The sequence below is a fragment of the Lonchura striata genome, chromosome 1A (assembly GCF_050655825.1).
Source record: "Lonchura striata isolate lonStrDom1 chromosome 1A, ASM5065582v1, whole genome shotgun sequence".
NCBI classification, from domain to species: domain Eukaryota; kingdom Metazoa; phylum Chordata; class Aves; order Passeriformes; family Estrildidae; genus Lonchura; species Lonchura striata.
In genome coordinates this window covers 74918433-74932279 of record NC_140741.1, presented here as the reverse complement: position 1 = coordinate 74932279, position 13847 = coordinate 74918433, and the positions used below count along the sequence as shown (strand labels likewise).

The following is a 13847-nucleotide window of genomic DNA, read 5'->3' as shown; positions in this document are numbered from 1 at the left end:
CTTCCTGGAGTGCCGAGATTCCCAGTGAAACCCCCGGATCCCAAAATTCCTTCCTGGAGCAGAGCTGGGGTGGGGATGGATCCAATGCCAGGCTGGGAGAGCTGGGAATGGAGGGAATTCCCTGGAAAGGGAGCTTGGGGTGGGATTTTGGGAATGAGGAATTCCTGGCTGGGCTGGGATTGCCAGAGCAGCTCGGGCTGCCCCTGGATCCTGGAATGTCCCAGGCCAGGCTGGACACCGGGGCTGGAGCAGTTTGGGACAGGAGAAGATTCCCTGCCTGTGGCAGGGGGATGGAATGGGATGATCCTTAAAATCCCTTCCCCCCCCAAACCATTCCAAACCCGATGGATTTGGGCTCCATCCTCTGTGTTCCTCCAGCCTGAGCATTCCCAGGAGAGGGAATTGCTGCATCCAGGAGGAAAAGCAGAGCCCGGGGATGCTCTTGGCCCCTCCCAGCGTCTCCAGAGCCGCAGTTCCCGCTCCAGGATTTTCCTTTGGAGCCGGGAGCCCTCTCGTGGCTGCTGAGCCCTCGTGATTCCAGCTCCGGGATTATCCCAGGAATTCATTTCCCGAGCCAGGGCCGGGACAAAGGGACGGGAGCAGAAGGAAGAGCTCGGCAAAGCAGAGCAGGATTTCCTGGAGCAGGATCTCCCCGCTTCCAGTCTCGCCATCCCTAAAAATATCCTGGCTGGTGCTGTTCCTGCTGCTCCAAGGAAAGATCCGCGGGATTTTCCCCTTTGCTTTTTAAAGCTGGTGCTGTCCTGCCTCTGGGTGTTTCCAAGAATTCCATAGGGATGTCCAGACTGGAGAGTGCTGGGTTTGGAGCGGGATTTGGGAAGGGAATCTCTGCCCAGGAGGGCAGGAAAACAGAGGGAAATGGGATTTTAGGGATCGGAGAAAATCCCCAAATTCCTGCCTAGACCATAAAATCCTCCTCTTTACATGAGTCAGATGCTCCAGAGCACAGCAGGAATATCCTGGAATATCTGTGGAATATCCTGAGACCATATCCATGGATTTCTATATCCATGGAAAATGGGACGGAAAAGGAAACCTCTTGTAGGAGGCATATTTTAAATTCCCTGTTTGGAATTTCAACTCCCAGTTTTAAAAGCATTGGGAATCATCAAATCTTCAGCCAACCAAACTGGAATACCACAAGGATGGTGTGGCCAGGTGGGATCCGTTTGATCTACGGGATTATCCCGGTTTGGCCCCCGAAATTGTGGAATTAACCAACAAAACATTTCCCCAGGGATTCCTGTCGCTGCCATCAGCCTCCTGCCCGTCCCAGGAGCTCTGGTGTTCTCCAGGGATATGGAGAAGACAATCCCAGGATTAGGATTTGCATCCCAGTCCATCCCTGGTCTGAAATCCTTGGGAAAACGTACCTGGCTGGTGTCCTGCTGGGCTTGTCCTTCCAGGAGATCCGGGGAATGGTTTTCCTGCAGATCTCCTGGATGTGGCGGGGGCACAGCCAAACTCTGCAGAGAGGGATGGATAAACACCGACAAAATTCCGTTAATTACTGGGAAAAAATGGGGAAAATGGGAAAAAATGGACAACAGGACCCTCTCCCAAGCCCTGACACTGATCCATGCAGAAATCCTTATCCTTTCTCTAATTTCATTTTCCATTGCAATCAAATAGGGGCAAAACTCAAAATTCCAGTGATCTGTCCAGTCAGGCTCTGGGAATTTTAACTCCTCTGCACCCATCCAATCAGCATCAATGGAAAAGGGAGAATTCCCTGAGGGAATCCTCCCCGAGGGAGTGAGGGATGCTCTGATGGTCCCAAATCCCTTTTTTCCGGTTTGGGTTGGGCTCCCAAAGCTTAACACAGAGAGTTTTGGGGTCTCTGTATCCCAAATCCCAATTTTTGCTGGCTCTTGGTGCAAACCTCCCCTCTCGGCCCCTAAAATGTCCTAATCCAGCTTGGAAAAATCTGGGAAGAACCTGAGGATGCAAGAGGAGGCCGAGGGCTGAGAGGGAATGTCCTGTCCCACCTTGTCCAAGTCTCTGAGGAATTGGATCATCCTGCTCCAGCCACAGAGGGGGATCAAACCCCAGGAGATGCCTCCTACAGGAACCCCAGCATGGAGAGGAGCCTTAAAACTGTGGATAAATTCCTGATTCCCATAATTAGGAGCTGTTAATCGGGAGGCAAGTGGCTGGAATTTGTCTGGCTACTCCAAATGAGGGCTCTGGAGTCGCAGAATCATGGAATGTCCTGAGTGGGAAGTGACCCACAGGGATCATGCAGTCCCAGGAGATCCCAAGAATCCCTGGGAGTGTTGTCCAAACGTTCCTGGAGCTCCGGCAGTCCCAGCATGGACAACCCAAATCCATCCTGACAACAGGACTGGATCCACCCCTGCCGGGGCAGGAAGCGCTCCACAGAATCCCAGGATGGAAAAGAACTCCAGGACCATGGAGTTCAACCTGGGCCTGATCCCCAGCCCAGAGTGCCACCTCCAGGGATTCCTTGGACGCCTCCAGGGATGGGCACTCCAAACCTCCCTGGGCAGCTCCTCCCAAGGCCTGACCCCCTTTCCATGGGGAAATTCCTGCTGGTGTCCAGCCTGAGGCCGTTCCCTCTGCTCCTGTCCCTGTTCCCTGGAGCACAGCCCGACCCCCCGGCTGTCCCCTCCTGGCAGGGACTTGTGCAGAGCCACAAGGTCCCCCTGAGCCTCCTTGGCTCCAGCTCAGCCCCTTCCCAGCTCCCTCAGCCTCTCCTGGTTCTCCAAACCCTTCCCAGCTCCGTTCCCTGCCCTGGACACTCTCCATGTCCTTCCTGATTGGAAGAGCCCAGAATTGGACACCATAAAAACCCCAATTTTGTCCTTTCCTGCTGTTTATTTTCACCTCAGGGAATCCTCCAGACGGCGGCACCTCCGGAGCCTCCCGCTCCAGGCTCTGTCCCTCTCCCATCCCCTCGGTGCCGGCCAGGACACCGCGGGAAGTGTCGGACCCCGGCGGATCCTGCCACACCAAAAGAAGGGATCGGTGAGACGGTGACAGCCCCGAGCTCCCAGGATCCTCCCCCAGCAGGAGCCGGATCCTGGTGGCTTCATCCCAACCTTTCCCAACCTTCCAGCACGCTCCGTCCCACTCGGGGACGTTTCTGAGCCAGGATGGGGCGAGTGGGCAGCAATTCCTTGCTGGCCACATCCGAACTTTCCTTCCCGGGAATCCTCCTCCTTCCCTGGGACCCCTTTGGCTGTCGAGACCCCACTCATGACCCCTTTTGGTGCTTCCAGCCCCACACCCACCACTCCAAAGACTCCCAGAGGGCACAGGGACACTTGGGTGGCTTTGGGAATGGCTGATTCCTTAATTCCCATTTAAAAATGAGTGGTTTGTATCCCAAAATCCCAAAATCCCAGATCCTGGTGCCAGTCACATCCTCTCCCAAGCCACCACGACCTGCTTGGTGACAGAGGTGACCCCGATGGATTTGGGATCCTCAAAGACTCCCAGAGGGCACAAGGGTTTGGGAATGGCTGATTCCTTAATTCCCATTTAAAAATGAGTGTTTTGTATCCCAAAATCCCAAAAATCCCAGATCCCGGTGCCAGCCACAGCCTCTCCCAGTCCACCACGACCTGCCCAGTGACAGAGGTGCCCCCGATGGCTTTGGGGTCCTCAAAGACTCCCAGAGGTTCAGAGGATTTGGGAATGGCTGATTCCTTAATTCCCATTTAAAAATGAGTGTTTTGTATCCCTTTACCCCAAAAATCCCAGATCCTGGTGCCATCCACGGCCTCTCTCAAGCCACCACGACCTGCCCGGTGACAGAGGTGACCCCGATGGCTTTGGGGTCCTCAAAGACTCCCAGAGGTGCAGAGGATTTGGGAATGGCTGATTCCTTAATTCCCATTTAAAAATGAGTGTTTTGTATCCCTTTATCCCAAAATCCCAGATCCCGGTGCCAGTCACATCCTCTCCCAATCTGCCAAGACCTGCCCGGTGACAGAGGTGACCCCGATGGCTTTGGGGTCCTCAAAGATTCCCAGAGGGCACAAGGACACTTGGGTAGCCTTGGGAATGGCTGATTCCTTAATTCCCATTTAAAAATGAGTGGTTTGTATCCCAAAATCCCAAAATCCCAGATCCCGGTGCCATCCACATCCTCTCCCAGTCCACCACGACCTGCCCGGTGACAGAGGTGACCCCGATGGATTTGGGGTCCTCAAAGACTCCCAGAGGGCACAAGGGTTTGGGAATGGCTGATTCCTTAATTCCCATTTAAAAATGAGTGTTTTGTATCCCAAAATCCCAAAAATCCCAGATCCCGGTGCCATCCACATCCTCTCCCAATCTGCCACGACCTGCCCGGTGACAGAGGTGACCCCGATGGCGTTGGTGGCTCATTCCCATCTCCCTCCTTCCCCGGGGGTCTGTCACCCCCGGCAGGTGACGCGACTCACGGTGACGGGCACGGCCGCCTGGTTTTCCATGGAAGTTTGGCTGGTCCTGGAGCCACCCCGGAGCCGCGGGAGCCCGTCCCTCAGGATGGCGTCCGAGAGGTCCCTCAGCAGCTCCAGCTGGAACCAGGGCACACCAGTAAGGCGGCCCAGTGCCACCCTCCTGTCCCCAGCAGGTGACAACCCAAGGGCAGCCAGCCCAAAACGAGGAATGACGGATTGCCGGGGGTTGAAATACAGCTTTGGGATCAAGGAGATGATCCGTGGAGTTTTGGGGGGTCTGTCCCCATCCTAAATAAAAACCCACCTTCGTGGCCTTTCAGGACTTTGAGGGGAATTAAAGAGGGAGAGCGGGGGGAAAATTCCCTTTTTCCATGGGAATATGGGGATATGACAAGAGGGAGGGGTTTTAAACTGAATGAGGATTTAGGTTGGATATTGGGGAGGAATTTTTGGAAGGCTGGGAGGGTGGAATTCCCAGAGAATTCTTTGGAATTCCCAGAAAAGCTGTGACTGCCTCATCCCTGTAAGTGTCCAAGGGCAGGTTGGATGGGGTTTGGAACAATCTGGGATAGTGGAAGGTGCTGAGGTTGGAATTAGAGAGGATTTAAGGTCCACGTGTCACTGTCACAGGGGCCTCAAAGCCACCACCCACCCCGTAAAATGGCAGCAAAAAAAAAAAATCTGCCCCAGAAATATTTAAATATAACCTGGAAAAGGAAACGGAATGAACCTTCCTGGGATTGCTGGGGGAGCAAATGGCACCTCCAGGATTCCAGAGGGAAGAGATGGAAAAGCCAAATCACACCCCTTGGTCAGGAGGAAGGACCAAGGATCTCCTACCTTGATCCCGTACGCTTCAAAAAGCCTCTCCAGGTCCTGCAAGGGGAAAGAGAAGCCCCAACTTTGCTCTCCAAAAGCTTCTCCTGGAGGTGGCTGATGGCCCAGGGGACGCACGCTGGGTCCCCTCTGCCATCCCAGCCCACACAGAGAGGGAGGTGCTTCCAGCTCTTTAATTTTGATTTCTTTACCTTCATTTCCACTCCTCTTCCCGGTGGGCCAGGTTCTCCCTTGGAACAAACGAGATCGGATCATTAATTCCATCATGAATCATTAATTTCCACGAGGAGCAAGAAGATTAAGGGGAGCAATCCCATATCCAGCCCTTCATCTGCCACCAGCCCGCTGGGTAATCCCCGATAAATCCCATTTAGGGGCTTGAATCCCACCCTGCTCCTTCCCTCCTCCACTGGACACAGGCACGGCTGGATTTTGTAGGGAAAGCCTGGCCCATGAGCAGCATCTAAGTGAGCTTTGGGCCAGAACTTTGCACCGTCCCCTTCTCCACCTCTTGGCCACAAACGTGTGGGAAAGGAAAGATTGTTGAGGTCCTTGGGTGCCACCAGTGCCATCAGGGCAGAGGACACCGAGGAGGACGATGGCCAAGCTGCTCCTGCGGTTGGTGGTCCCCTCTGGAGGTGGCCATGGTGCCGGTGGCCCCACACGTGGTTGGATCCGATGTCTCCAGCGGGATGGGCTCCCACGGGAGGTCGCGGTGATGGAATTCCGACTCCAGGAGAGAGATCTCGGACGGAGCGGGGATGAAATCACGGATGAGCCGCAGGGGTTTGGAAGGTCCAGCCTGGAGGCTCCCGGGGTGAGGAACATCTGCTGAGGTGGGGCTGACCTCTGCCTCTCTGAGGGGCTTCATTTCACTGAAATCCGGGTTCTGCATCGACAGATTCCGGTGGAATGAAGGGCACCAGGAAGGCTCCGATGGCCTCTCCAGCCAAGGCGCGTCAGGGAGAATTTGGGATGCCTCTTCCCTCGGATAAATCTTTGCTTTTCCAAAGGTCTGGATCTCCTGGCAACCAGGACATCTCCCTGTCCCCACCGGTGCCGCATCCTGCAGCGTTTTCCTCTCCATTAAGGAAGGAGCTGTTCCCACCTCTAAAGGTCTTGGATGGGATCCAAAGCCATTCCTCCTTCCACCCCTTTCCGTGTGCTCTTCGACTTGCAGGAGGAGGAAAAGAAGGAACAACCTTTGAATTTATCCCGTTCGACTCCTGAAGAACATTCTTCCTCCTAAAGAAGCTCTGTGGAGACGTGGGACCACGGCCCCGGCGCGACCACGACTTCCTGAGCCCATCCCAGGAGCTCCGCTTTGAAATCCCAAACTTTTTGGGGGGGTCAGAGGAGACCTGAGCCGGGTTTTCCTCCCAAAAGGTGGTGGCACCACCACCAAATCCTGGACTCAGCACCTACCTTTGGGCCTGGGGGGCCTCTTTCGCCTCTCAGGCCGTCCTTCCCAGGATCTCCCTGAAAACCAGCAGGAACGCGTTAGTTCCCCTCTGAAATTCCCATTTCCTGGGTGCTGATCCCAAACTACTGCCACCTTTTCCAGAGGGACCAACCAAGCCTTTCCCGCGTCTCCCAAATCCCCGTTTTTAGCTTCAATTTGGAGCAATTCCGCTCTTCACTCCAAGCCTGGCCACCAGAAGGGCTCACGTTCCCGGGAGTTTTCCTTGATTTTCCTGGCTTTTCCTTTGCTATCCCACCTGGAATAATGGAATTACCTCTCGTGCAACCCAAATTTTGCTTTTATTTCCCTGCCCCCATGCCTTTGGAGGAAGCAACACCATTTCTTTGGGAAAGCCTGGGATTGGATCTGCTTTGCATCCATGGGGATAATTCCTGCAGCTTCGCTCCCAATCCCACTTTTCCCGTGACTCGGGACATGAGTCCTGCAGGAAAATCAGGAATTTGGCAGGAATGGCTGCAAAGGATCCACCCAAAGACACCCTTTGGACCTCTGGGAATGAGTTTTTCCTCCCAATTTCTTGGGAATTGCTGCTGTGGCTGCTCTGTCTCGTGTCCTTCCCTGTCCCCACAAAATAAACAGCAAGAATAAATAAAATTAAAAAGAAATAATTTTTTAAAAATTTAAAAAAATTAAATAGAATAAGCGAAATAATTTGATAGAATAGATTGAATAAAGTAAATTAAATAATAAAGTAAATTACATAATTAAATCACAAATTTAAACTCTCAATTCTTGCTGAAATGGCCACAGGGAAAAGGGTGAGAGTGGGGGAGGAGCTGCTTTGATATTTTTGGGACTCTCCCAAAGAAGATTTAGGTAAAATCATGAGAAAATTAGTAATATTTTCCCTGATTTTTTTTTTTTTTTTTGTTCCCCACTGGGATGAAAAAAGGATGGAGCGAATCCATCTCTGCTGCATCTGCCCACACTGGATCCATCCAACCCTAATCTGAATAAATAAATATTATTTACTTATAATGCTGGGAATAAACCCAAGGTCTCCCAACATCCACCCTCTCCCAGCTGCTCCTTCAGGGATTCCTTACATCCTTCCCAGGTTCTCCTGGATCTCCTTTCATTCCTTGTTCTCCAGGACGTCCTGGGGGTCCAGGAGGACCCTGCAAGAAGAGATTGAGAAGAAAAATAAAAAATCCCAAACAGACCCCGAGCAGCAGCTCAGACATGGAAAACAGCAAGGAAAAGATCATTTTTCCCACAGGAAAGGAATATTTGGACGTGGATATTTCCAAGTGAGGGCTCCCACTGGGATGGAGAAGGGAAACGGAGCAGCCCCACCAACTCTCCAGGGCAGGAAATGATAATAATAGTGAGAAAAATGGAATTATTACCCTGATTCCTCTCACTCCTGGCTCTCCAGGGACTCCAGCTTCTCCCTAAAAAAGAGGAGTGGCTTTCCAAATGTTTTTCCATCAAGGGACAGGGATTTTATTGCACTTAAATAGGAGGAAATGGTTTAAAGGGAGAGAACCGAGTCCATCAAACATTCCAGGGGCTCTAATGGATGTTAAATCTCGTTAGCCCAGGAAAACTGGGATAGAGGCAGGTTTTGGGATATCTGGGATGTCTTAAATTAGGGATGGTGTTTTACAGCATGCCCATAAATGAGGAAAAAGGGGCACAGGGTGTGGGGTGACTGGAATATTTCAGTTTAGGAGAAGGGTGAGGTGATTGCCACCGGATCCCACTGCTCTGAGCTCCAGGAATGTTTGGATAATGGTCTCAGGGACAGGGTGGGATTGTTGGAGTGTCCTGTGCAGGGCCAGGGGTTGGACTGGATGATCCCGGTGGGTCCCTTCCCACCCGGGATGTTCTGGGATTCCATTCATGGCGCTCTTGTTTTCAGCATCTCCCGGAAAAACAAAACAAAACAAATAAAAAACCCCCAAAAATAAATAAATAAAAAACCCCAACAAAAACCAACCAAACAAAACAAAAACCAAAACAAAAAAACAAAACAAACAAACAAAAAACCAAACAAAAAAACCCCCAAAAAACCAGTCTAGTTATTTTTTGGTTTTTCCGCTCCAGCCGTTTGGAATGTGAAATCCAAGCTAACAGGAAAGTGAAGAGGATTCTCGTTCAAGGACAAATAAACAGGAAATAAAATGAGTCGGGATCAACTTCAGGACCAATCCAAGGGTTTCATTTCCCAGCTGCGCTTTTCCTGGCACCTCGGGAAGGGGTGGGAGCACCTTGGTCCCAGAGGAGCCGTTCCTCCACGGTTCTCCCAAACTGACCACAGGGATATCCAAACTGACCACAGGGATATCCCGAACTGACCACAGGGACATCCCGAAATGACCACAGGGACATCCCAGACTGACCACAGAGATAACTCAAACTGACCACAGGGACATCCCGAAATGACCACAGGGACATCCCAAACTGACCACAGGGATAACCCAAACTGACCACAGGGATGTCCCAGACTGACCACAGGGACATCCCAGACTGACCACAGGGATATCCCAAACTGACCACAGGGACATCCCAGACTGACCACAGGGATAACCCAAACTGACCACAGGGACATCCCAAACTGACCACAGGGATAACCCAAACTGACCACAGGGACATCCCAAACTGACCACAGGGACATCCCAAACTGACCACAGGGATATCCCGAAATGACCACAGGGACATCCCAAACTGACCACAGGGACATCCCAAACTGACCACAGGAATATTCCAGATAATGTGACATCAAACTCAATGTATAAAAATCCATTTTTCCAGAAGCCAGTCAGGGTGTTTTTGCTTGTTTTTTGTGAGGGTTCCTCTTTTTTTGTGAGGGCCCATCTTGTTTTTCATGTGGGTCACCTTATTTTTGCGAGGGCCCGCCTTGTTTTTTTGAGGACCCACCTTGTTTTTTTGAGGACCCACCTTGTTTTCGTGAGGACCCACCTTGTTTTTTGTGAGGGGCCACCTCATTTGATGCCAAGAGGGAACTTTTTATAGGGTTCCTATTCTATTTCCAGGGACCAACCAGCACTCAGAGCTGAGGAAAGCTCTTTGCTGGGATCAGGAGAAATTTCTAGAAGCCTCTTCTGATGTTTTTTGAGGACCCACCTTGTGTGGCCGTGAGAGGGAAATATTTGGGCAGTTCCGTGAGGAGCAGGGAGCTGAGCTCCGTGATTTTTATGGATCCTTCCCAAGTTGAGATCATCTGAGGCTCAGAGCCACAAGCGACCCCTCAGGGCTGGTGTGGCTGCACCTGGAGCTAAATCCACATCAAGCAGATGTGACCAAAAAAAAAAAATCCTGATCAAAGAATTCCAGAATGGTTTGGGTTGGAAGGGACCTTAAATCCCACCCAGTGCCACCCCTGCCATGGCAGGGACACCTCCCACTGTCCCAGGCTGCTCCAGCCCCAGTGTCCAACATTTCCTTGGACATTCCAGGGATCCAGGGCAGCCCCAGCTGCTCTGGGCACTGATGTTGAAGAACAAGGACGAAAAGTTGTCCCTTGTTTGTCATTTCAGGGCAGAGCCGGGGTTGTTGGTTGGTCCCAAAGGATCGGCAGCTCCGTCCCCCCGGATCCTGCCCTCACTCACATCTTTTCCTCTCAGGCCGGCCTCTCCTGGTTTTCCAGGGAATCCTGGTTCACCTCTCTCCCCCTAAAGGAAAGAAGACTTGTCACCTTCCCGTCCTGCATTCCAGAGCCCTCCCACTTGAGACACCGAGGGGCAGATTCCAGCGGCGCATCCATGGTCACGGAGCTGCTTCCACAATCCTGGGTGAAGTTTGGGCTCCCAGCATTTTTACCCTGTGCTAGGAAAGGCTGGGCTTGTGGGTTTTGTAGTATTAATATTTATTTGATTTTGATTTATTTAATAATATATGTTAATAGTATTTCGGTTGATTTAATCATAGTATTATTATTTTTGTAGGATTATTGGCCTGGAAAGCATCCAGCTCTAACCTCATCTATCCAGACTCCACAGTCACCCCTGGAATTCACTCAGGACAGAACCTGCTGAGGTTCTCCACCTCCAGGAGCAGCTCAGGTTGGCAGAGACTCGAGATGGATCCAGTCTTGGACACAGGATCAGTTCCCGTTGGGTGTTTTAATTTTTATTCCCATTTAAATCAGCTGAGCTCTCATGGATGGGTCCTCTCTGCTCTGTTTGATGTTTGTCCCACAAGGTCATGGATTTGATCCCATTTCCTTCAGAGCTGGATTGGATGATCCTTGCGGGTCTGTCCCAACTCAGAATATCCCATGGGATCTGGGAAATCTGTGACACCACCTCTCCAGGCCTTCTCCCAGCCCTAACACCTTTCCTTGCTTCCGCTGCGTAACTTCACCCATCTCGTGAAGACCTCTTGGCTTGGCCGCATCCCACTTTGTGGCATCCCATTTGTCCATGCCCTGGAAGCTGATCCAACCTTAATATTCCATTCCATTCACTGATCCACGGAACAATTCCCAAACCCAAACCCTCCTCCAGCCAAGGCTGGGGGGGATCCCTGTTTGAGGAACGCCCACAGCGAGACACTCACTGAACAAACTCCACAGGTGGGATCTTTTCCAGAAATTCCTTGACTGGTTTGGAACTTTTCCCGGGGAAAATCCTGCAGGTGAGGATTAGCAGGAATCTTTCAAGGCCTGATCAAAGATGTTGGAAGGAACCTCTAAGACCACTTGGTTCCACCCCCATCCATGGGCAGGGCCACCTTCTACTATCTCAGGCTGCTCCAAGCCCCAGTGTCCAACCTGGCCTTGGACACTTCCAGGGATCCAGGGGCAGCCCCAGCTGCTCTGGGAATTCTGTGCCAGGACCTCTCCACCCTCACAAGGAACAAAGCTTTCCATGGACTCACCTTCTGACCTGGCTTCCCAGACAATCCCACGTTTCCCTGCAGAAACACAGAAGGAATGACACAGGGAAGGTAATTCCGGTTCAAATCAGACAAGGGGAAAACAGGGAATGTCCCACGAGAGGCTGTGCCAAGGAAAAACGGGGAACGTCCCACGAGGGGCTGTGCCAAGGGAAAACAGGGAATGTCCCACTAGGGGCTGTGCCAAGGGAAAACAGGGAATGTCCCACGAGGGGCTGTGCCAAGGGAAAACAGGGAATGTCCCACGAGGGGCTGTGCCAAGGGAAAACAGGGAATGTCCCACGAGGGGCTGAGCCAAGGAAAAACGGGGAACGTCCCACGAGGGGCTGTGCCAAGGAAAAACAGGGAATGTCCCACGAGGGGCTGTGCCAAGGAAAAACAGGGAACGTCCCATGAGGGGCTGAGCCAAGGGAAAACAGGGAATGTCCCACGAGGGGCTGTGCCAAGGAAAAACAGGGAACGTCCCACGAGGGGCTGTGCCAAGGAAAAATGGGGAACGTCCCACGAGGGGCTGTGCCAAGGGAAAACAGGGAATGTCCCATGAGGGGCTGTGCCAAGGAAAACAGGGAACGTCCCACGAGGGGCTGTGCCAAGGAAAAACTGGGAACGTTCCACGAGGGGCTGTGCCAAGGAAAACAGGGAATGTCCCACGAGGGGCTGTGCCAAGGAAAAACTGGGAATGTCCCACGAGGGGCTGTGCCAAGGAAAAACGGGGAACGTCCCACGAGGGGCTGTGCCAAGGAAAAACGGGGAATGTCCCACGAGGGGCTGAGCCAAGGAAAAACAGGGAATGTCCCACGAGGGGCTGTGCCAAGGAAAAACAGGGAATGTCCCACGAGGGGCTGAGCCAAGGGAAAACAGGGAATGTCCCACGAGGGGCTGTGCCAAGGAAAACAGGGAATGTCCCACGAGGGGCTGTGCCAAGGAAAAACGGGGAATGTCCCACGAGGGGCTGAGCCAAGGGAAAACAGGGAATGTCCCACGAGGGGCTGAGCCAAGGGAAAACAGGGAATGTCCCACGAGGGGCTGTGCCAAGGGAAAACGGGGAATGTCCCACGAGGGGCTGTGCCAAGGAAAAACGGGGAACGTCCCACGAGGGGCTGTGCCAAGGGAAAACGGGGAATGTCCCACGAGGGGCTGTACCAAGGGAAAACGGGGAACGTCCCACGAGGGGCTGTACCAAGGAAAAACGGGAAACGTCCCACGAGGGGCTGTGCCAAGGAAAAACAGGGAATGTCCCACGAGGGGCTGTACCAAGGGAAAACGGGGAATGTCCCACGAGGGGCTGTGCCAAGGAAAACAGGGAATGTCCCACGAGGGGCTGTGCCAAGTGCACCTTGTCCAGAGGTGTCTCCTGTCTCCCCCACTTTGAAACCATCAATATTTTGAGCTTCTCACTCCTCTTCCAAAGATATTCATCCGTAATATTGGGATTTGCCAATTTTTGCTGAATTAAAGTGAGTAGGACTGTGATGCCCCTGGAGAAGGGAACAGCAAGGATTAACCCAATCCTTCCTGGACATCACTGGAGTCATATGGGAGCCACCAAGACCTTCCTAGACAGAAAAGTCAGGAAGATGAAGATTTTCGGGAGGGGAAATAATTGGAAATGGGATTTCCTTGGATTCTGTCCATAGAGTCACTGACCATCCGTGTTTTCCTCCAGTCACGAGGAATTCTCCACATTTTGGGGGATCCCACCTTTGCATCTGACCTGAGGACAGAGCTGATGACCCCGTCACCCCAGACCTCCAGAGGGTCACCAGCCTGGTTCCTCGTCACCTCCCCAGTGCTCATCTCCTCAGGCCCAACAAATCCATGGAGCTGATGGAGACATTTTGTCCCTAAACCTCCTGGTTTGTCCCCCGGGCCCTTCCCATTCCACCCCGCTGTCCCACTCACCCTGTCACCGACGTCTCCTTTTAGCCCAGGCTGGCCGGGAATTCCAAATCCTGGACTTCCCTGAAAAAAAAAAAAAAGGGATATGGGGTTTTGCCAAGGCAGCTTTTCCAAGCTCAGGAGAAACCTCCCCAGAGCAGATCCAAGGTACTTCCATCCCCACGGATAACCGAGGAGCTGAGCATTTACTCCCTGCCTGATTTCCTTTCCAGGAGCGTTGGATTCCTACACATCCCTGGATTCCTGGATGGGTGACTTGGGGAGGAATTCCATCTCCCTCAGAATTTCCTTGGTGGCCACAAAAAAAACCCCAAAAAACCAACCAAAAACAAAAC

General features: G+C 52.4%; 1 protein-coding gene across 7 annotated transcripts in view; it reads right to left on the bottom strand.

The window, feature by feature from the left end:
- Positions 1-13847, bottom strand: part of LOC110470949 (uncharacterized) — a 70415-nt gene that overhangs the window by 43820 nt on the left and 12748 nt on the right. For 5 of the 7 annotated variants that reach the window (XM_085569960.1, XM_085569958.1, XM_085569961.1 and 2 more), the window contains exons 18-28: positions 13516-13575; positions 11596-11631; positions 10326-10388; positions 8100-8144; positions 7797-7868; positions 6693-6746; positions 5459-5497; positions 5271-5306; positions 4431-4547; positions 2866-2982; positions 1392-1484 (exon numbers count right to left, since the gene is read on the bottom strand). In XM_085569960.1, coding sequence (XP_085426086.1) covers positions 1392-1484; positions 2866-2982; positions 4431-4547; positions 5271-5306; positions 5459-5497; positions 6693-6746; positions 7797-7868; positions 8100-8144; positions 10326-10388; positions 11596-11631; positions 13516-13575 — 732 coding nt within the window. The remainder of the gene's footprint in view (positions 1-1391; positions 1485-2865; positions 2983-4430; positions 4548-5270; positions 5307-5458; positions 5498-6692; positions 6747-7796; positions 7869-8099; positions 8145-10325; positions 10389-11595; positions 11632-13515; positions 13576-13847) is intronic. The other 2 variants (XM_085569962.1, XM_085569963.1) reach the window with 1 other exon arrangement.